The sequence below is a fragment of the Oncorhynchus keta genome, chromosome 22 (assembly GCF_023373465.1).
Source record: "Oncorhynchus keta strain PuntledgeMale-10-30-2019 chromosome 22, Oket_V2, whole genome shotgun sequence".
Classification (NCBI taxonomy): Eukaryota; Metazoa; Chordata; class Actinopteri; order Salmoniformes; family Salmonidae; genus Oncorhynchus; species Oncorhynchus keta.
The window spans coordinates 37,456,154-37,478,742 of NC_068442.1; the positions used below are offsets into that span (position 1 = coordinate 37,456,154).

At 41.9% G+C, this 22,589-nt stretch overlaps 1 protein-coding gene across 2 annotated transcripts; it reads right to left on the bottom strand.

Moving 5' to 3' along the window:
• Positions 1 to 3,701: 3,701 nt before the first annotated feature.
• Positions 3,702 to 19,586, bottom strand: LOC118401416 (tumor necrosis factor alpha-induced protein 8-like protein 1). Of its 2 annotated transcripts, none has more exons than XM_035798899.2 (3): positions 19,379 to 19,586; positions 7,623 to 7,902; positions 3,702 to 7,372 (listed from the first exon to the last, which is right to left on the bottom strand). In XM_035798899.2, the coding sequence occupies exons 2-3, from the start codon at positions 7,892 to 7,894 to the stop codon at positions 7,084 to 7,086; spliced, it is 561 nt and encodes a 186-aa protein (XP_035654792.1). In that variant the 5' UTR covers positions 7,895 to 7,902; positions 19,379 to 19,586; the 3' UTR covers positions 3,702 to 7,083. The 2 variants fall into 2 exon arrangements, with proteins under 2 accessions (XP_035654792.1, XP_035654791.1); XM_035798898.2 differs by having other exon boundaries at positions 19,244 to 19,584.
• Positions 19,587 to 22,589: the final 3,003 nt, after the last annotated feature.

Sequence of the window (22,589 nt, forward strand, 5' to 3'; positions counted from 1 at the left end):
GGATAAGGAGGGGGTGGGGTGGGTGCACAACACTGCACCCGTAGCATACAGCAGTTAGCTAGACATAAAAGCCCTGAGCAGATATAATCTGTAACACACCTGTCCCGGCCCGTTAACTACAGTATTGTCACCTATGGAGCTGAGGCACCTCTTGTTGTTTCATGTTATTTTCTGCTTCTATGACTTCTATTTGTTCCAGTTATACAGTGGCAGCTGCTATTTGAAGCTTGATTCAAATCCCATCTTGGCTTGGCAACTGTCTGGATTAGTTGTGATGTGTCTGACAAACCCAGAGATGCCTCCTACGGGTCTTTTGACTCACTGTGCGACTCCCTCCTAGGATGCACCCTAAACGAGACAATGGCAGTCACTGAGAACACTGATAGTGTCTGTCATTCAGGAACAGTTTCAGTATTTGCCATGAGCTTACTCAGCACAACAAACTACTTCTGAGAAATCCCCTTTAGTGACAATAGGAAAATGAATGGAGAAATACTGCAGAAAGACCATGACATATTCTAATAGATACATGTACTCAAAGTGATGGGGGGAGGGGGTAATCCCCATTTCAGGGTAAGAAGATTCCTTCTCAAACTTGAGCGCCTGTGCTTAGCTGACCAATGCTTTGTGGATAACAACTAACCCTGGAAGTAATAGAGGAGGCTGTATTAATCCATCCAAAGCTCTACTTGAACATGGCTTACGCTCTCCAATACCCCAGCTGTTTCCAATGACTGTTTCCTTTGTTTCAGTGAACACTTCTGCTGCACAATCACTCCATTCCCTATTGTTCCCAAGGTCACTCATGTGAATGTAAACAGATCCCCAAAAATATGTTTTGTCCTCAGATGTTGACCACCCCACTCCCACTCCCACACAAACGCATGCGCACGCACGCACGCATGCACGCACGCACGCACGCACACACACACCTGAATTGTCGGGCTCTCATGTGCTGGACTTTCCTCATGATACCTCTGGCTAAAACTCTCGGCTTTCAACCAATCACCCTCCCACTGTGTGTGGATCATAAATAACGTCCAGGCTGCTAAATGCACAATGGTAGCTCATTTGAAAGTCAATGTGGAATAATAAGTACCTGTCGCTGTTGCTCGTCTAACAGCAGTCGACGTGCGGTGGAGCCCAGTTGGAGACCTTCACTCCATCCATTATATTATGGTAATGTCTGTTCTTATAGAGCCACCACAACTTTACCGGCACTACACAGTAACAGAGCCACAGTAGACTAGCTATATATCCTGGTGGAGCTTCTGTCTCTGTCTACACAGCACAGCGCCAGAGAGAAGCAGAAGCAGCGTTATGTAAGCGTGTGGCAGAGATTGTCCTCTGGAAAGACCCCATATGTTGTCAAAGCTCTGTGAAAAAAAGTATTGTCACAGTCTGAAGCCCCTAAGGGCATTTTGGTAACTTTAGAACTATAGCCATTTAAACAGCAGAGATGCTTCAAGTGCAATACAGTATATTGAAATACATTTTTTTTTTGCTGTCTTAGAGAATGACTGACTACATTGCAGGAAAAAAACATAGTGAGTCAACTCCCTCAATTCTCATTAAAGTACTGGCGTTCCTGAGTCCAGCATGAGGTCTTACCACCGTGTGAAAGAACAGCATGCTTCAGTCTGTTCTTGTGTATTTCTTACATTGTTTTCCCTTTTGATGTCTTTCGGCTTTCATCTTTGAAATAACATGTCAGTCAGGTGCACCCAGAGGATTCACCAGAGCAAGAGAAAAGAGGGTTTGAAAGACTTCAAGTCCCAGGTAACTGTCATAGCTCCACTTGCCAGAGGGGAGAGCCTCTTTAAGCATACAGGATGAGGCAAAGAGTTCTGGATGTGAAGGGAATACAAATGAATGACAAATATAGCAGTTTTCTAACCCTGGATCTACTGACAAAAGAAACTCAAGGATGTATGAAACTCTACTCAAAAAAATATATAGTTTACCGAGCTACCAATTACTTTACACGGGAAGAAGTTAACCTACCCTTAAGAAAAATATACTTTGAAAAAGTAGTCCACTACTACCAAACTACTTAATATGTAAATCTGAAATGTCAGACTACAAATTGCAAGACATAACTTTGAGGTCATATGTTAACAGAATATGTAATTTAGCCGATTAAACACAAAAACAAATGTTGTAAATGAGAATTAGGCAGGTCTGATTCTGAAAAAGGAAATTATTACATACTTATATATTTAATGTTATTTATGCAAAAACAGATGAAACTCAAGAACAATTCAGCAAATGAACTGGAACATGGCCATACAGTGTATTGTGCCATTTACCTCATACATTAAAATCAAGTAAAGTGCTTTGTGGATTTCTGAGATTTGCCTGTATACTGTATGAGACAATACTGCTGGTGCAAAACCATTTTCTGGATTAATGATACCACATTCTGATCCGTAAATAGAAACAATAAGCACTGAATAAATTTGTAAAATTAGACGCTGCCCATCTTTCACATTCATTTGATATTGAGGCATAGCTGGATCTACATCACAGATGGACATGATCACCACATTGAACCAATTTTGAGGTCTGAAAACATTATTTGGAGTGATGTGGACCTAACCTATCTTTATGGATGCCAACATGTGGTGTGTCTGGTAATTGGGACAGGGTTGGGAGACTCTTTAACACATGGATTGAGTGAATGTGAGTGGACTGACTAATGTCTTCACAGGCCTGCACTGTTCAGCAGGGGCTGCTGAGGGGAGGATGGCTCATGATAATCTCTGGAACAAATGGAATGGCACCATTCCACACATTCCGCTCCAGCCATTTCTACAAGCCCGTCCTCCCCAATTAAGGTGCCACCAACCTCCTGTGTTCAGCTTGCCTCCTTTTTAAGATGCAGCACTTCTCCTTCGTAGTTGGCTCATTATGTAAACATTATAGTCATGCCCCAATGGAAGGCTGCTTCATACAAAAATGTATTAAAGTTTACATTAATATCCACTTTGATAAACAAGTCAGGGACTGGCAGTTCCAAAGTAAAAAATGTAGCCTCACCATTGAAGCAAGCCACACTGGGGAGACAAATAACCAACTGGACTGAACAAAATAAACAAGAATTATAGAAACTTTTAGAAATGTGTGCCACCCATTTTCTGTGAGGCTTCGATGTCTCCTCTGTCCACCCCGAAGAGACCATTATGTATCTTATCATGATGATTCAGAAAATGATTGGCCACTTACCAGTACATTTAAGTCTTTACAATCATTTCTTTGTCAAAAATAGCTAGATCGGATAATCTATCCTGACACCGTCATTCAGAAATGTTCAAAACCAATAGCTACAAATGAATTCACACAGCTGGCATTTGAGCTTGATTTGAGCTTTGACCTTTCCATTCACAAGCATATAGAACATTTCCTGAATCCTGACCAATATAAAGAATTACTGTAGCCATGTCAATTCTGAGTGGAAACGATTCATTTCTACGCTATTGGCCTCCACCTTTACCTTTGACCTGGGCACTTCCGTTTGGATATTAAGTTCAAGAAAAAAAATGCACAAAAACAAAATTGTTTGTCAGGAAGTTAGGCTTGTGTTTACTTTAGGAACATGGCTAACAATGTACTGACCAGGCGGAAGGGATTTGGCTGACCCAATCCAGGTCAGACACACACAGATTACATTCTGATCTAGCTGCTGAAATTTAGCATCGAGCTGGAAAGAGACTGGTGCTTTAATCAAGAAAAGACAAAGAATTTATTGATTTAAAAAAAAGGAGTATTCATTTACATATTTGTCATATCTAGTAATGAGAAGGGACACTAAAATAATATATACATCACAATCCAATTTCACAATCCATCGGTAAAAATACAACATGACTTAAGAATCGTGAGCTTATCTGAAATGTATGAAGACAAATTGGTCAAATTGTTTCATTAAGTTTTTCATGAGTACAAGCTCTCTAAGACTTAACCCTGAGAAGTGTTGATATTGGGAAGAATGGAATCTTTGACATTTAAGTTCTAAACTAGCTCAAATATTCTGGGACTTCAATGTTCTAGTCCTGTGAGCATTCACTTACTGCAACTCCCCCAGACGTAGGGGGATATAACAAATAACAATTAAGTCAAAATGGAGATAACACAAAAGGTACGGAAAAAACGGAATGTAAAATTTGAAAACATGACATTCATCATCTTGTGCATACGGTTTTCCTTAGTAATGTTCCTTTAGAAAATATCATTTTCACAATTGTGAGATTGCTTTCCTCTTTGGCAAAGCTGCTACAGTAGAGAAGAGGGAGGTGTCCGTGACAGAGTAGATCCTGGAGGACACAGTGCTCATTACAACTCTGCTGCTGCTCCTCACAGGTATACACGGTCACTGAGAATACTAAATGAGGCCACAGCACAAACAGTCTCCTAGACAGGCTCAGCCATACAAACACGCAGAGATAGGTCTAGATAAACAAAAATAACATACATTATGTGCAGGATAGTAGGATATAATTCTAAATAACAATTTAAATTGTTCATAAAAAATACAAAAAAATTCACCACAAATAAGGACTTGCGTCAAGCAGAGATGGGGATCTCAATCACATTAAAGGGGGATGGGGTGTTGGAGCGAAGTGGATTATCTGTATTATTGGCACAGAGTAGGGGATTAATTATATGGAATCATGGAAGGTACAATCAGGTATTGTTTTGGTCTCTGCTCTAATCTATAATACCCGGTCTCTCCCTATGCTATGTGGCGAAACAGCCTGGATCTCACCAACATAGAGAACCTCATGTAGGAAGCTACTTCCCTTTACCCATATCCTCCAGTCATTAACATGACTGTACATTGAGTCTCTCACCTGTGCAGAGACATCATTTACAGAAATCAAAGTATTTGCTGGGCGGTGGGTTCAGTACAGCTCAGATGAGGTTAAAGAGCTGATGAGTCAGCAGCTCAATGACACAGGTCATTGGGGCCAAAGCAGGCAATACAGGTATTTTGTTCCAAACACAGTACAGACTTCCTTAGGATATAGAGGCCATGTGGATGCTGAATCTGGATTATTGGTCTGTTATGTGAACTGTTACTTATTTTTATGTAACACCTCTGCACCTCTACAAATATTTTTGGGTGTGCATCAGCTCATGATTTTTTACTAGAATGTTTATTATTACAAACAAACTACAGTGCTTGTTTAACCTCAAGTAGCACTCCTGTTTCTAAATACAGAGTCCCTTATAGTTGTCCTGAATTAGGTTCAAATCTATAATTGTCCTCTTTCTTTTGCTCTAAAAGCATTTCAGCCCATTCAATTCACCACTCACACATACGACCTTTACGCTGTGGTTGGAATCATGCCTTGTTACCAGGGGAACAGACACCCCTTGGTCTATATAGGAAAAAAAGACATTGCCAAGGCACTGGTGAAGTCCTCGGTCCAGAAATTATTGACAAGAGCTTGTGTTCTACGTTCACTGGATAGGTCCATGTTTTTCCTTTAAAGAAAGAAGCTAGAAGAAACTTTGGACTAACTAAAGCATCCTTCAGTGTTGTACAGTAATGTCGGAAGGACACACAAGAAAACACAAAAGTAAGTACAGTTGAAGTCGGAAGTTTACATACACCTTAGCCAAATACATTTAAACTCAGTTTATCACAATTCCTGACATTTAATCCTGGTAAAAAAAATCTCTGTTTTAGATCAGGTAGAATCACCACTTTATTTTGGGAACGTGAAATGTCAGAATAATAGTAGAGAGAAAGAAATAGAAGCTGAAATCATTCATCACAGTCCCAGTGGGTCAGAAGTTTACATGCAATCAATTAGTATTTGGTAGCATTGCCTTTAAATTGTTTAACTTGGGTCAAAAGTTACAGGTAGCCTTCCCACAATAAGTTGTATGAATTTTGGCCCATTCCTCCAGACAGAGCTGGTGCAATTGAGTCAGGTTTGTGGGCCTCTTTGCTCTCACACATTTTTTTCAGTTCTGTCCACAAATTCTCTATAGGATTGAGGTCAGGGCTTTGTGATGGCCACTCCAATACCTCGACTTTGTTTGCCACAACTTTGGAAGTATGCTTGGGGTCATTGTCCATTTGGAAGACCCTTTTGCGACCAAGCTTTAACTTCCTGACTGAGGTCTTGAGATGTTGAATATCAATATAAGCACATAATTTTCCTCCCTCATGATACCATCTATTTTGTGAAGTACACTAGTCCCTCCTGCTGCAAAGCACACCCACAACATGATGCTGCCACCCCCGTGCTTCACGGTTGGATGGTTTTCTTCAGCTTGCAAGCGCCCAATTTTTCCTCCAAACATAACGATGGTCATTATGACCAAACAGCACTTTTCGCACCAAAGTACGTTCATCTCTAGGAGACAGAACGAGTCTCCTTCCTTAGAGGTATGATGGCTGCGTGGTCCCATAGTGCTTATACTTGCATACTATTGTTTGTACAGATGAACGTGGTACCTTCAGGCGTTTGGAAATTGCTTCCAAGGATGAACCAGACTTGTGGCGGTCTACAACCTTTTTCCTGAGGTCTTGGTTGATTTCTTTTGATTTTCCCATGATGTCAAGCAAAGCGGCACTGAGTTTGAAGGTAGGCCTTGAAATACATCCACAGGTGCACCTCCAATTGACTCAAATGATGGCAATTAGTCATTCAGAAGCTTCTAAAGCCATAACATCATTTTCTGGAATTGTCCAAGCTGTTTAAAGGCACAGTCAACTCAGTGTATGTAAACTTTTGACCCACAGAAATTGTGATACAGTGAATTATAAGTGATAATCTGTCGGTAAACAATTGTTGGAAAAATTACTTAGATGTCCTAACCGACTTGCCAAAATTATAGTTTGTTAACAAGAAATTTGTGGAGTGGTTGAAAAACAAGTTTTAATGACTCCAACCTAAGTTTATGTAAACTTCCGACATCAACTGTAAATGTCCACATACAATATGCATAACGTCAGTCTCTTAAAAACAACAATGCAAGCCAATAAGGCAACCCCGTGGTGGATTTCACACTACCAGGTAATGCCTCAAAAGGTTAAAGGGGGAGGGGTCAAAAGGTCCTGGGGAGAGGTCAAAGGTTGCCCTCGTCCAGCATCTTGTTGACGCAGTCACAGATCCTTTGCAGGTGGCCACGGTACACCTCAGACGGCCCGTAGAGCGCCGCGAGGAAGTCACAGTCGGCAAAGTGGTTGAACACGTGGTTGACCCGCGAGTGGCTCTTGGCCGTCAGGTGGCGGTTGATGGCCTGGTGCAGCAACTCGCGGCACTCGTTCAGGATGGCGCTCATCACGCGCCGGTCGAACGTGAACTCTATCTGGTGAAAGCTGACAGCCGTCATAGCCAGTGTGTGGACCTTCTTCCTGGAAAGGGGACGCAGTAGAGTTGTTATGCATGATGGCTTAACTACAGTAGCTGGCAAACCACATGCCATTTCTCTGAGGACCACAGCTTTTGTTCAAGCCCAACACAATGATTATTTTTATCAGGGCTGGAATAAAAACCTGTACAAATTAGCCCTCAACAACCATGGCTGTCAACCCTTAATCAAAGGCCATTATAACCCTGTTAATGCTCTCTACAGCCATAATATAATCATATAGCATAATCAACCTGAAGCTCTCAACCAGCACCAGCTCCTCCCCGCTGAACTGGTTGTTGCGGTAGAGGACTCCCAGCTTCACCACCATCTTGATAAGGTTCTTAATGATCTTCTGGGCCTCCTTGCGGTTGTGCGTGTACTCCTTCGTAACACGGTAGAGCTCGTCCAGCACCTCGCTGCTGGTGTCGTCGATGAAGAGGTTAGCCATGCTCTTGGTGGCCATCTTGCTCATCAGCTTCTTCTGGGCCTGAAGGGCCAGGCTCTTAGTACTGAAGGAGTCCATAATGATGTCTGGAGGGCGAGAGAGAGGGAGGGAGAAAAGAGAATTGGGTCATACAGATGCACACTCACTGAAACCAGATGGTGGATTTTCTTCCTTCTTAATTATATACTGTACAGAGAGGAAATAACAGATGTTTATTTGGATGCATTCCTGACAACATATGGGAAACCCATATTTGCCTTTTGCATTTCTAGCACCAGCCGATCATGCAGAAATAATAAAACATACTGCAGACAAACAATTAACTGTTTTATGCAAATTATCACGTTTAATGATTTCATTTTCTCATCTGAATGAAGGCATTGAAGAGTACTGTGCAATCCCTTAGTATAACTATGTCATGGGACATAGATTCTATTTTAATTGGTGATGGGGTCTTTAAGATACCAGTGACATGATACAAGAATGACATCATGTAGGAGTGATGAGACTCACTGCAGTTCTGCAAAGCAGCCAATGATAGGACTGTCTCTGCAGCTACCGGCTGAATCCACATTTAGAAAACAAGAGGTTTATGTGAGGATGGGCTATAGCGTACGTGTGCACATTTGTGGAGGCTAGCTCCAAGCTGTGGGTGTTGCCTGCCAAAGCACAATGACTCAGAGGAAGCCTCAACAGATTGTGGCAGCTCATAAACAATGGGTCAGGGGGCCACAGGCTTTCATATCTTCTGCATTTCCTCAGCCAGATGAGCCCGGTCCAGGGCCCGACAGTACTGCAGTAGCTTCTTAACAAGAACCCAGGAATGTCAGGTTCAGGTTCAGCCTGTCTCAATCCCTAAGGAAGTAGGATGAGGTTACCTCGAGATGGATCCAAGGTCAGTGGCTCATTTTACCCCCAAAGGCTAAAGTTATAAGTTAGGGAACGTAAGCTGAGCCTGGATCTGTACACATCTCTAGCATAGCATAGCAATCATTACTCCCTCCAAGATTAAAACATAAAACCTTTATTAAAATCCTAAATGTGACGAAGCTAATACAAATGCTCATATTTACCAACAGTAATATCTGCTAAGTATTATTACTGTAAAGCAGCTGACCGACTGCAGAATGAAAATGTGCCTGCTATGTGACTCATGAGATTCCACTCCAATCCGCATCATCTCTCCAAGAATACCAATTGGTCTCCTTCGAGTGTCAGCGGGACACTTTTTCTTCCAAGGGAGTACCCACGTCAGAAACCAAAGACAAGCTCTCCCTGCAACATTGTTAGAGGGATGTAAAAACAACAACAAAAATTAAATAAAAAAAAAACACACACACCACTTTGCCTGCTACATTCAATCACAATGTGTCAATGAGAATCTGAACAGATGCTTTGAGGATAGAGAAAAGTACAGCTTCCGACACTGCGCAAAGAAATCAAAGTTTTACAAGCCTCTCTCTGCTGGAAGTATGAAAAAACAGATTCTGTGGATTAAAAAGAAACCTTTCAGAGCCTGGAGAGTGAAGTGATTTTCAGGGGGCTCATTAAATTTCTCTCCTGTCAAAGAGAATAACTTTAATGGAGTCAGTGGCTGTGATGACTAATACTGCCGTGAAGAAGTAAAAAGCCTGTATTTGTCTTTCACCACAGTGAATCCAAACACTTAACTTCAGATGTGATGGATACTCAGGAGCGTCTGTAGTTTTACTCAAAGCCAAAGAAAAGACAACAAATTCTTCCTGGAGCTGGCAATCACAAATGTAGGTAGATCCTCTCGCTCTCCATCTCTCTCACGAGATGGGAGGCTTCATGAAAGGACAAGCGCTTAGAATGATGAAACATTTGTCTATCAAGGACTCCTGCCTTGTAACTGTGCAGTGGGAGTTATGGCCAAATTTAAGCTGCTGTGTGAACTGGGCCCAGGCAGGGAAAGCTTGGATCCCATCTCAGCACTATTTATACAGGCACTGCTGGAATGGATTGAAAACAGAACGAAACATGACAGTGTCAACATTACTGTGTTCAGCCAATATCTCCCACATACAACAGAGCAATTAATACTGGTTTTCTTTGAGCTGGACAGGCACTCTGGAATGAGAGACAAAGTGCTGGCGTATCAACTGGATTTACTTAAACCAACATCAGTGCAGTGTAATCCAGAGTGCTTAAACTATATAGTTTAAAAAAACAAGACCTCAGTCAAAGTTGAACAGGTAGGTAAATATGACTAATGGAAATGAAACCCGACCCTGGGCCTCTTTGGCAGCCAGGGACTCGGCCTGGCCAGCGTCCCCAAAAGCACTTACCCTCCTGCAGGTGAAAAGTGGCCTCCAGAGGCTCAATGCTGGGTGTGCCGAGTGGCTCAGAAAGGGTCTGTGGAGGTTTGATGGCCAAACATGTGTCCAAAAGTCTGTCAGGCTAGTATGATTGGGTCAGGTGAGAGAGGACCAATGCTTGGATACACCTGGAGCTCCCTTTCCTGTCCACTCTGCCACAGGCCTCCCCCCCCACACCCACCCACCCACTCCTAAGCCTCAGGGAAGATTATATGAATCCCCACCCATTCTCAATACTGCTCCCCCAACTCAAAACTAGACTGGCTGGCAAAAAAACTGTATAGATATTTCTGAGAGACTACTTCAAAAGATCAAGGTGGAATAACTAAGCAAGCATGTCTGGAAATACTGTAACTATATAAAACTTTGAACAAGAGTTTATATTACTCAAGAGTGAATATGTTTTAGGCTGTGTGGCTTGCTTATAATTCCAATTGCATAGCCTACCCTACATGTATATTAATTCAAAATAGGGGGAAATCCCCACACACTTCTTTAGTACTGTAACGTGTCTCAGGAACATAGATTTACAGAAATGTATGACGTCACCCTTATCTACAATAAGAGACAATGCACAATGGTTATGTAAAATGTATCCGTGCTTTGTGTTGGGTCTGAACTGATCAGCTCACAATCAGCTCTTCACATGAAACATTTCTTCTGTCTGGTAATGAACAGGATCAATTAGGATTACTGCCTCCTACAATTTCATCAAGTGTAGTTTTTACTCCTCTCTCTTACTGTCCTCTAATCTCTCCTACTCTTGAGCTGTTGCGTAACAGTGGAGGCGCTGATGAGTGCTGGGAACTCAGTTTTGTATGGCTGTGATGTGTGCATCAGTGTGTGTGTGTGTGTGTGTCGCTCTATCATCCTCCCACACAGTATCAGGGGTTGCGCACAGTGCCTAAGGGGGAGACTGTCCCTTTTTTACTGTCTTCTCAGATCTGAAAGAGCCCGCTGTGGGATTAATAATGAACGTGGCAGCATTTAATGGATCACAGATTAATAATTAATCTGACCAATTTGAAAAAAATAGACCAGGGTAAGAGATTGATGCCACAGGTGAACCAGGAAATGTGGGACCTGGCTGAGGGGTCAAACAACATCAGGGACAAATGGTGGAAAATATTATGACAAATGTGAATGATTAGTGAGCCCTCGTTGTTAGCCAACTGTATGTGCACCTATAAAATGAAATGTGCAGCTGTGATGCAGCAATGGTATCCTTGTCATAGACATGACATAGCATTAACATAATATTGAGTAGGTTGAAAGTAAATACAAGCTGAAACCAGTTTAAAACAATAGACCCATAGATAAAGGTAGATGACTTGTGGATGACTAACTCGCCTGTTATCAGTTTTTGACAATGGCACCACCACATGGACTTTGAGGAAACATGGCATGCCTACAAAGGAGTTTTACATCGAAAAGTGTTTTATTGACCGACAGATAAGCGATCAAAGACACACACACACACACACACACACACACACACAATTCAGAATTGAAAATGCCTCAAATTTCAATAAAATTCAAATTTAAGTAGTAAACAGAATCCAGAATTGCAATTCGAATTAAAAAGGAAATTGAATATAGTGAAATGCCTCTTATAGTATATATTAGGTGTAGTCTATACAAATATACTGTACATCTTGTACATAAAACATGTTATATACAAGCATAGAAAATATTGTTTTAACTTAAAAAGAATCAAGAAAGACAAAACCTTATGCGAATTCTACGTTTTTACATTTCATTAAATATGGGAAAAATATTACATCTCAGAATGCATTAGTTTAACCCTCAAGTTGACCTTGAAGCCTTCAAAAAGATGGACAAATGGACAGTGGACATTAATTGGAGATTCTAAGCACTAAGGTTAAAAGTATATGAACATTGCTTCCTAAGAAATGTAATATATTCTTTGGAAGTGTGACCTGTTAGATTCAATGAAACTCATGTTCTATAGACGGGTTGGTTGTTAAGCAACAAAACCGACGCGTGTGCAACTATGGGGCAAGACAGGGTTGGCTTAGACTTAAGAACATGTCAACTATATTTTGTCTCCAATGTATATTGAAATAAATACATTTCAAAATGAGCACTTGTCATCTCTCAAATACATTGTTTGTTACAGTTGTTGGTTAGCTAGCAAATTTTAGCATTGACATGAAATCAGTCAAAACAGGACATAGTATCAATAACAACAAAAATCTCTGATACGAGCAACTTATGATTCGCCACATGGCAGTTCGTCATTGTTAGCCAGCCATCTGGCCATCCAGAATCACAACTAATGGACTTCTGCCCCATGGAAGCATTGCTTTGGTGACGTTAACAGCTAACCCATCTATGATTGAGTGGAATTTCTTTGAATAGCACTACATCCTACCTCTCAAACACAGAATCCTGTGGGTGTGGTCAATTCAAATTTTAACTCATGAGTATCTATGGTTGAATGGGAGTAAATTCCAAAATGTGGAATAGAGACACATGGCGAGGTGTGGATTAACATGACTACACCCCCGAGTAGGGTACAGTCAGAGTCCTCCCATGTAATTAGCCTAAAATTGGCGTCATCCTGAACAAACAGACACTTTGTCGTTTCAATAAACGTTTTCACATGTTGTTATTAACATACTTGGCTGTCACAACAAATTATTTGCATGATATGTATTCTGCCACTAATGTGTTACCCAACCAGCAAACACGGACAGTAAAGCTGTCACATTATACTTACAGTACCCGTCAAAAGTTAACACCTTCTCATTCAAGGGTTTTCCTACTATTTTCTAAATTGTAAAATAATAATGAAGATATCAAAACTATGAAGTAACACATATGGAATCATGTAGTAACCCCAAAAATGTTAAATCAAAATGTTTTAGATTCAAAAGGAGGCACCTTTGCCTTGATGACAGCTTTGCACACTCTTGGCATTCTCTCAACCAGCTTCACCTGGAAGGCTTTTTCAACAGTCTTGAAGGATTTCCCACATACACTGAGCACTTGCTGGCTGCTTTTCCTTCACTCTGCGGTCCAACTCATCCCAAACCATCTCAATGGGTTGAGGTTGGGTGATTGTGGAGGCCAGGTCATCTGATGCAGCACTCTATCACTCTCCTTCTTGGTCAAATAGCCTTTAACACACCTCCAGGCTGTGTGGATCATTGTCCTGTTGAAAAACAAATGATAGTGGGACTAAGGCTAAACCAGATGGGCTGGTGTATCACTGCAGAATGCTGTGTTGGCCATGTTGGTTAAGTGTGCCTTGAATTCTAAATAAATTACATACAGTGCCACCAGCCCCATGCCTCTTCCTCCATGCTTCACGGTGGGAACTACACATGCGAAGATCATCCATTCAACCACTCTGTGTCTCAAAGACACAGCGGCTGGAACCAAATTTTTATTTTTAAATTTGGACTAATCAGACCAAAGGACAGCTTTCCACCGGTCTAATGTCGATAGCTCGTGTTTTTTGGCCCAAGCAAATCTTCTTATTATTGGTGTCCTTCAATTCGACCATGATGGCCTGATTCACACAGTCTCCTGAACAGTTTTTAAGCATTTATTTGGGCTGCAATTTCTGAGGCTGTTAACATTTACATTTAAGTCATTTAGCAGACGCTCTTATCCAGAGCGACTTACAACTAATGAAACTCTGGGTCTTCCTTCCCTGTGGCCGTCCTCATCAGAGCCAGTTTATCATAGCGCTCGATGGTTTTTGTGACTGCACTTGAAGAAACGTTCAAAGTTATTGGCTTGAAGTAATGATGGATTGTCGTTTCTCTTTGCTTATTTGAGCGGTTCTTGCCATAATATGGACTTGGTCTTCTACCAAATAGGGCCATCTTCTGTATACCACCCCTACCTTGTCACAACACAACTGCTTGGCTCAAACGCATTAAGAAAGAAAGGAATTCTCCAAATTCACTTAAGGCACACCTGTTAATTTAAATGCATTTCAGGTAACTACCTCCTGAAGCTGGTTGAGAGAATGCCAAGTGTGTAAAGCGGTCATCAAGGCAAAGGGTGGCTATTTGAAGAATCTCAAATATATTTTGATTTGTTAAAACACTTTGTTGGTTACTACATGATTCTGTGTATTATTTCATAATTTTTATCTTGAATGAGTAAGTGTCCAAACCTTTGACTGGTACTGTATGTCACCATTTGTTTAAATCTAGCTTTTTCTCAGGTTAATTGACGTTAACTGGCTTGCTTGCGAAATAAATTAATCTCGATCATAATCGCTAGTCTTACATATGCCGCGTAATTACTTCCAGTCTTTGCCTGCCCTTGAACGGTTTATGCATTTAGAACTTCCTATATGTACTTTCCACTTGCCTGAGACCAGCTGTGCAGACAACCCTACCAAATGGCCCAAAGTCGCCTATGGCAAAATCTAAACCAACTTGGTGGACTTGCCTAGTTAAATAAAAGGTCAAATTAAATTAAAATTGTTCAAACAAAACAGTGTGCAAGACATTTTGGCATCCTAGTTATAAAATCAGGGTAAGTTAGCTAGTTGAAGAAGGTTAATTGGAATCGGCTCTTTGGTTGATAATGGTGACATAGTCAACGCTACAGTTTCTGTTCATGCTAACATTTTTACATTTGCATCAGTGTTTTTAGGAATTATGTAGTTTCTTTATTAAGATGACATGGAAGTACGTTAACAAAACAACCAACCAAGCATATCCAAAACTCAGCAAAAAAAAAGAAAACGTCCCCGTTTCAGGACCAGATCTTTCAAAGATAATTCGTAAAAATCCAAATAACTTCACAGATCTTTATTATAAAGGGTTTAAACGCTGTTACCCATGCTTGTTCAATGAACATGGGACGGTCGTTAAGTGGGACGGTCGTTAAGACACTAACAGCTTAGACGGTAGGCAATTAAAGTGACAGTTATGAAAACTTAGGACACTAAAGAGGCCTTTCTACTGACTCTGAAAAACACCAAAAGAAAGATGCCCAGGGCCCCTGCTCATCTGCGTGAACCTGACTTAGGCATGCTGCAAGGAGGCATGAGGACTGCAGATGTGGCCAGGGTAATAAATTGCAATGTCCGTACTACGAGATGCCTAAGACAGGACAGACAGCTGTTCACCCTTGGGGTGGCAGACCACGTGTAACAACACCTGCACAGGATCAATACATCCAAACATCACACCTGCGGGACAGGATGGCAACCACAACTGCCCGAGTTACACCAGGAACGCACAATCCCTCCAGTGCTCAGACTGTCTACAATAGGCTGAGAGAGGCTGAACTGAGGGCTTGTAGGAGTGTTGAAAGGCAAGCCAGACATCACCGGCAACAACATCACCTGTGGGTACAAACCCACCGTGGAGGGTCCATCGTGGTCTGGGATGTTGTGTCACAGCATCATCGGACTGAGCTTGTCGTCATTGCAGGCAATCTCAACGCTGTTCGTTACAGGGAAGACATCCTCCTCCCTCATGTGATACCCTTCCTGCAGGCTCATCCTGACATGACCCTCCAGCATGACAATGCCACCAGCCATACTGCTCGTTCTGTGCGTGATTCCCTGAAAGACAAGATTGTCAGTGTCCTGCCATGGCCAGCAAAGAGCCCGGATCACAATCCCATTGAGCACGTCTGGGACCTGTTGGATCGGAGGGTGAGGGCTAGGGCCATTCCCCCCAGAAATGTCCGAGAACTTGCAGGTGCCTTGGTGGAAGAGTGGGGTAACATCTCACAGCAAGAACTGGCAAATCTGGTGCAGTCCATGAGGAGGAGATGCACTGCAGTATTTAATGCAGCTGGTGGCCACACCAGCTACTGGCTGTTATTTTTGATTTTGACCCCCCTTTGTTCAGGGACACATTATTCCACATTATTCCATTTCTGTTAGTGATAGGTCTGTGGATCTTGCTCAGTTTGTGTATCAGCTGTTGAACCTTATGTTGATACAAATATTTACACATGTTAAGTTTGCTGAAAATAAACACTTGACAGTGAGAGGATGTTTCTACTTTTGTTGAGTTTGTAATGATCAACTAATAATACAGCCAGTCAGGTTCTGAGTAAAGTAGACAATTAAACATTGGAGTAAAGGGAGTACCCCACATCTGTACCCGAACTCGGGGGCGTGGTCATGTTAAGCAATGCCTCGCCATGTTAATCTATTGAGCCCAACCCTGTCACACACACACACACATTTTGTTCTTCAATCCTTGTGGGGACCTACAATTCACACACACACACACACACACACACACAAATGTCCCAAAGGCATACTCTGTCAATTGTCTCTAGTCTGTCACATAGTCTTCTTTCTAGGAAGGTTTCACTGCCCTTCCATGCACAGACTGTTTCATATTTCCTAGGTAACAACTGAGGCTGCTGGCCAACTGAACTTTGCAGTCTTGTAAATCAGGTCAAACACCTCTGTACTGCTCTTGTCAATGAGTTACCTTTCATCTCCACAGGGATAATCATACATTTCCAGCAGTGCTTGAGTGTCAGAAATCATGACAAACAGGTTTGACATTAATTAATGTTTGGGATTTTGTAGCTGGCTTCCTGGCCAAAGTGGACCTCAGTTCTCAGTTAGTCGAGCAACCAAACTGTAGCTGTAACTGACCCACTTGTTTGTCAGCCATAACCAAATAAAATAAAATCCTATTGGTCACATACACATGGTTAGCAGACGGTAATGCGAGTGTAACGAAATTCTTGTGCTTCTAGTTCCGATAGATTACATGTTAGATATTACTGCACTAACAATTTCACAATAACGACCTTATACACACACACACACACACACACACACGTGTAAAGGGATGAAGAAGAATATGTACATATAAATATATGGATGAGCGATGGATGGCCGTGCGGCATAGGCAAGATGCAGTAGATTGTAGAGTGCAGTATATGAGATGAGTAATGTATGGCATGTAATCATTATATAAAGTGGCATTGTTTAAAGTGACTAGTGATACATTTATTACATCCAATTATTAAAGTGGCTAGAGATTTGAGTCAGTATGTTGGCAGCAGCCACTCAATGTTAGTGATGGCTGTTTAACAGTCTGATAGCCTTGAGAAGCTGTTTTTCAGTCTCACGGTCCGAGCTTTTATGCACCTGTGCGGACCTCGCCTTCTGGATGATAGCGGGGTGAACAGGCAGTGGCTCAGATGGTTGTTGTCCGTGATTATCTTTTTGGCCTTCCTGTGACACCGAGTGATGTAGGTGTCCTGGAGGACAGGTAGTTTGCCCCCGGTGATGCGTTGTGCAGACCTCACTACATCTCTGGAGAGCCTTACGGTTGTGGGAGGAGCAGTTGCCATACCAGGCGCTGATACAGCCCGACAGGATGCTCTTGATTGTGCATCTTAAAGTTTGTGAGTGTTTTCAGTGACAAGCCAAATTTCTTCAGCCTCCTGAGATTGAAGAGGCACCGTTGCAGTGGGTGGACCATTTAAGTTTGTCCGTGATGTGTACGCCAAGGAACATAAAACGTTCCACCTTCTCCACTGCTGTCCCATCGACGTGGATAGGGGGGGGGGTGCTCTCTTTGCTTTTTCCTAAAGTCCACGATCATCTCTTTTGTTTAGCTGACATTGAGTGAGAGGTTATTTTCCTGACGTCACACTCCGAGGGCCCTCACCTCCCCCCCTGTAGGCCATTTCGTCGTTATTGGTAATCAGGCCTGCCACTGTAGTGTCGTCTGCAAACTTGATGATTGAGTTGGAGGCGTGCATGGCCACGCAGTCATGGGTGAACATGGAGTACAGGAGAGGGCTGAGAATGGGCCCCAGTGTTGAGGATCAGCAGGGTGGAGATGTTTCCTATCCACACCACCTGGGGGTGGCCCGTCAGAAAGTCCATGACCCCACCAAGACCCAGGGTCTCAAGCTTAATGACGAGTTTGGAGGGTACTATGGTGTTAAATGCTGAGCTGTAGTCAATGAATAGCATTATTAGGTATTCCTCTTGTCCAGATGGGTTAGGGCAGTGTTCAGTGTGATTGCCTCGTCTGTGGACCTATTGGGGTAGTAGGCAAATTGGAGTGGGTCTAGGGTTTCAGGTAGGGTGGAGGAGATATGAGCAAGGGTAGCAACGGAGACGCACATACACAGCGGGGTAGCAACAATGTTTCAAAAACAAAATCAATCAATAAATCAAAATCAATCAATATTACAAGCATTTCACTACACCCGCAATAACATCTGCTAAATATGTGTATGCGACCAATACATTTGGATAAATAATTTCTTCACAGACACAGCTGGTTAAAGCTGCAAGAGGCAACTCATTCAAGACCGCAATTCATGCAAATTGAAAACGTTCTGATTCTCCTTTTACTAGTGACAAACAGTTAGTGCTGTATAATAAATTGTACTACCTGCCAGAATACACAGAGAGGGTATTCATACACATACAAGAAAAGCTTGCATCTCGATTATCTCAATAATAACAGTCACATTTAAAACATACTTTTTTGTTGCTACATTTTGTACGTTATATGGGGTAAAATGCGGAGTAGGCCTCAAGCAGGCACATCTTCAACAAATCGCTTGATATACACTTCATACAGAGATTAAATAACTTGTGGAGGAAAGAAGGCTTGCAACGCGACAGTGGCGTTTGAAACGCAAGAAAGGAACATGATTAACACTAGGCTTCACCTTTTGGGTGGTATTCCATTTGTAAACCATTTTTTAAATTAATTTCGATTTCTAAGGATTAAATCATTCACATCAGAAATGCCAGTTGCCATTCAAAACGAATACATCAAACCAAAATACTGACCAAACATAAGGAAATAAAAATATAATTATAAATCGTGTGTTGGCAAACTAGGTTTATATTCTACAATATCGTGGACCTATTATTGCATTTAAGGTCGAATGACAGTTATAACTAGAATAGGCAGTGTAATGTAAATGTTGTGGGCAAATTCGGCTTCAGCCTTCCTTTAGCCAATTCTGCCACCTCCCATCCTCCATTGTATAGTTTCAAAGGACTATGTAACCTATTATTTGTTAAATGTTTCTCAAAGACTGGTCAAGCATAGGCTAAAATACCATCCATCTACGTTGAATTTACCTTTCGTTCAAATCAAACCGGATGCGGAGGGTGAGTAAAGGGACCGTGGATTACGCTGCTACAATTTGACAATTTAATCTAGGCAAAATCTCGAGTCTTCATTACGGCAACTCATAGCAAATCCATGTACATCACCATGAGTCGGTTCTTCGTCTTTACTTGCGATTCTTTGTCTTCCATGTAACAACTGTATGTTGTATCAGGTACTGGTGTGTAAATAATTGAAAGACTGTTTCTTCTCTCCCTGCTGAGCTCGGTAACAGGAGTTTGTAACCCGACTCCTCCTCACAAAAAGATTCAAATTTGAGGGATTTCGAAAATTCGAGATTGATGTTACTCTGGACCAATGGAAGAGCCCAGTAAAAATGTATCAAACCAATCATACTGTGGGAAATTCCCGTTATAACTTCAACATTCCCTGCCCCCATTCTGTTTCCAGTAATTAGCCTCATCTAGCTCCCAAATCCAAGGTTGGAAATTTCCCAATGAGTTGTTTGTCATAAACAAAAAGCCTGATAGACGGCACAATTATTTAATCATAAATCATGAAGATTAATTATTTGACCTAATTAATGGAAAATATTGCCTCAGTAGATGATTTCGGCAACGTTATTGATCAAAACTGATTTATATAGGACACACAACAGAGAGAGAGCGAGATATAGTAAACCAGACATCTGGGTGTTTTACAGCGGATGTTTTCTGGACCGGACAGCACCGTTTTCCCCGGTCTATGAATGAATGGGTTTAGCAGGAATTCCGGAGGGTTATGGTGTTCATTGTGAATACCATGTGTTTTAAACAATCAACAAGCTATTTTTCTCTTATGGTCTGGATGTAAATGGATATAAATAGGCCTAACTCATGCCGGATTTGATAGGGCTATTTTAAACATATATTGTAAATTAAAATACATAATATTATAGAATAGCACCACATTTACATAGCCTAGTTAGTTCATAGTACTCTGCAATCCAGTCGTCAATAGTATTGCATTTTATGCTTAGCCTACTGTCATCCTTATCACAAGGTAGTTTACCTTCACCTGCAAACTAGCAGGCCATTTAGAGAGAAAGCTTGTTAAGAAGCTCTGTTCAGTGGAGCATTTGGATATTGCAATGTTGTAACCAATGAGAGATACTGTAGCAAGCAGTGTGATACATTAGCTAATCTCTGAGCCATACAATAACTATCGAGATACACACTCTATTTAGCTTGAATATACACAATCATTTTTCTAATAAGTATACTATATAAATCATTTTAACACCCATAGAAAGGTGACCGAATAACAATTTACTTTTCATATTCTCTGTGATTAGTAGGCAAAAGACAAAACAAATGTGTTCGTGTAAACAGAAACCAATGGACACACATGAGTATCAATGATGTAATGTTGTGTATTAACTGGATTTTTATATAAATAAACAAATGTAATCAAACATGGTAAAAAGACAACATTTCAACAACATAGCCCATAGGGGATCGAATGGACGAGTGAGAGGTCGAGGCGACCGGATGGCGAAGGAAAATGGCGGAAGGAGATGATGGAGTGGATTCTGAATACAATAGTGGTAAAATCAAGGATAATTTGAGTATTGACCAAAATAATGGAAAACGGAGCAAAGTGGTATACAGTGATGAGAATGACCCTTCGTATCTAATAGGAGTACGGTTTGTTAATGAGGAGCAGCTGAGCAGAGAACCAGTCTTTAAGAAACCATGTCAGTTATCCAAACTGGTGGAGAGAGTGCTGGGTAAAGGGAAGGCTGTGAGGATACCGAGAGGCGGGTTTGTTTAGATTTTTTTTGTGCTTAAGTTTGTTGTTGTCTTAACCGATTTGATAAGTATGAAGTTCCGTGTGTCTCTTCAAAACAGGGCACCCCCTCAAGGTTTTTTAAATTTATCTGGCGTCTCGTGGAAAGTTGATTTTGAAGAAATAAAAATATATTCCTGGAGTGATTGAAGCACGTCGGATGAATCGTGTTGTGAATGGTGAAAAAGTGAAGTGTATCTGTTATTTTGATATGTCTCTCCCTACTCAAGTGCAGTTAGGGTATATTAACTACAGATTCAGAACATCTATCCCAAGACCAATGCACTGCGATCATTGTAAAGCTTTTGGTCATGTAGCAAGTGTTTGCAGAAGGGAGAAGCCGATATGTCCAAGATGTGGAAAGGATCATATTATGTGTTATAAAAGTGATAAATATGACCTGTTGCTATTTTTTTTAACTAGGCAAGTCAGTTAAGAACAAATTCTTATTTACAATAACGGTCTACCACGTCTTTCGAATGCCCCACAGGGGTGAAAGAGAATGAGGTGGCCAAAGTCAGGGTTGAACAGAGCATTTCACATGCAGCAGTAGAGAAAAGGGTTGAGGGTTTGAATGGTGCCCCAGAAGAGTCCATGGTAGTGGATAGGCCTACGATGCAGGGGTTGCCTTTCACCAGCAGAATGCTGACATTTTAGGTTAAATATGTGGACTTTGTGGCATGTATAGCTATGGTAATTACTGAGGCATGCATGAGAGCATCTGCTGTTCCGGACGACTGTGTGATCACGCTCTCCGTAGCCAACGTGAGTAAGACCTTTAAAGAGGTCAACATACACAAGGCTGCGGGGCCAGACGGATTACCAGGACGTGTGCTCCGGGCATGTGCTGACCAACTGGCAGGTGTCTTCACTGACATTTTCAACATGTACCTGATTGAGTCTATAATACCAACATGTTTCAAGCAGACCACCATAGTCCCTGTGCCCAAGAGCACAAAGGCAACCTGCCTAAATGACTACAGACCTGTAGCACTCACGTCCGTAGCCATGAAGTGCTTTGAAAGGCTGGTAATGGCTCACATCAACACCATTATCCAAAAAACCCTAGACCCACTCCAATTTGCATAAGGCCCAAAAAGATCCACAGATGATGCAATCGCTACTGCACTCCACACTGCCCTTTCCCACCTGGACAAAAGGAACACTTATGTGAGAATGCTATTCATTGACTACAGCTCAGTGTTCAACACCATAGTACCCTCAAAGCTCATCACTTAGCTAAGGATCCTGGGACTTAACAACTCCCTCTGCAACTGGATCCTGGACTTCCTGACGGGCCGCCCCCGGGTGGTGAGGGTAGGTAGCAACACAAATGCCACGCTGATCCTTAACACTGGAGCCCCCCAGAGGTGCGTGCTCAGTCCCCTCCTGTACTCCCTGTTCACCCACGACTGCATGGCCAGGCACGACTCCAACACCATCATTAAGTTTGCACACGACACAACATTGGTAGGCCTGATTACCGACAACGACGCGACAGCCTATAGGGAAGAGGTCAGAGACCTGGCC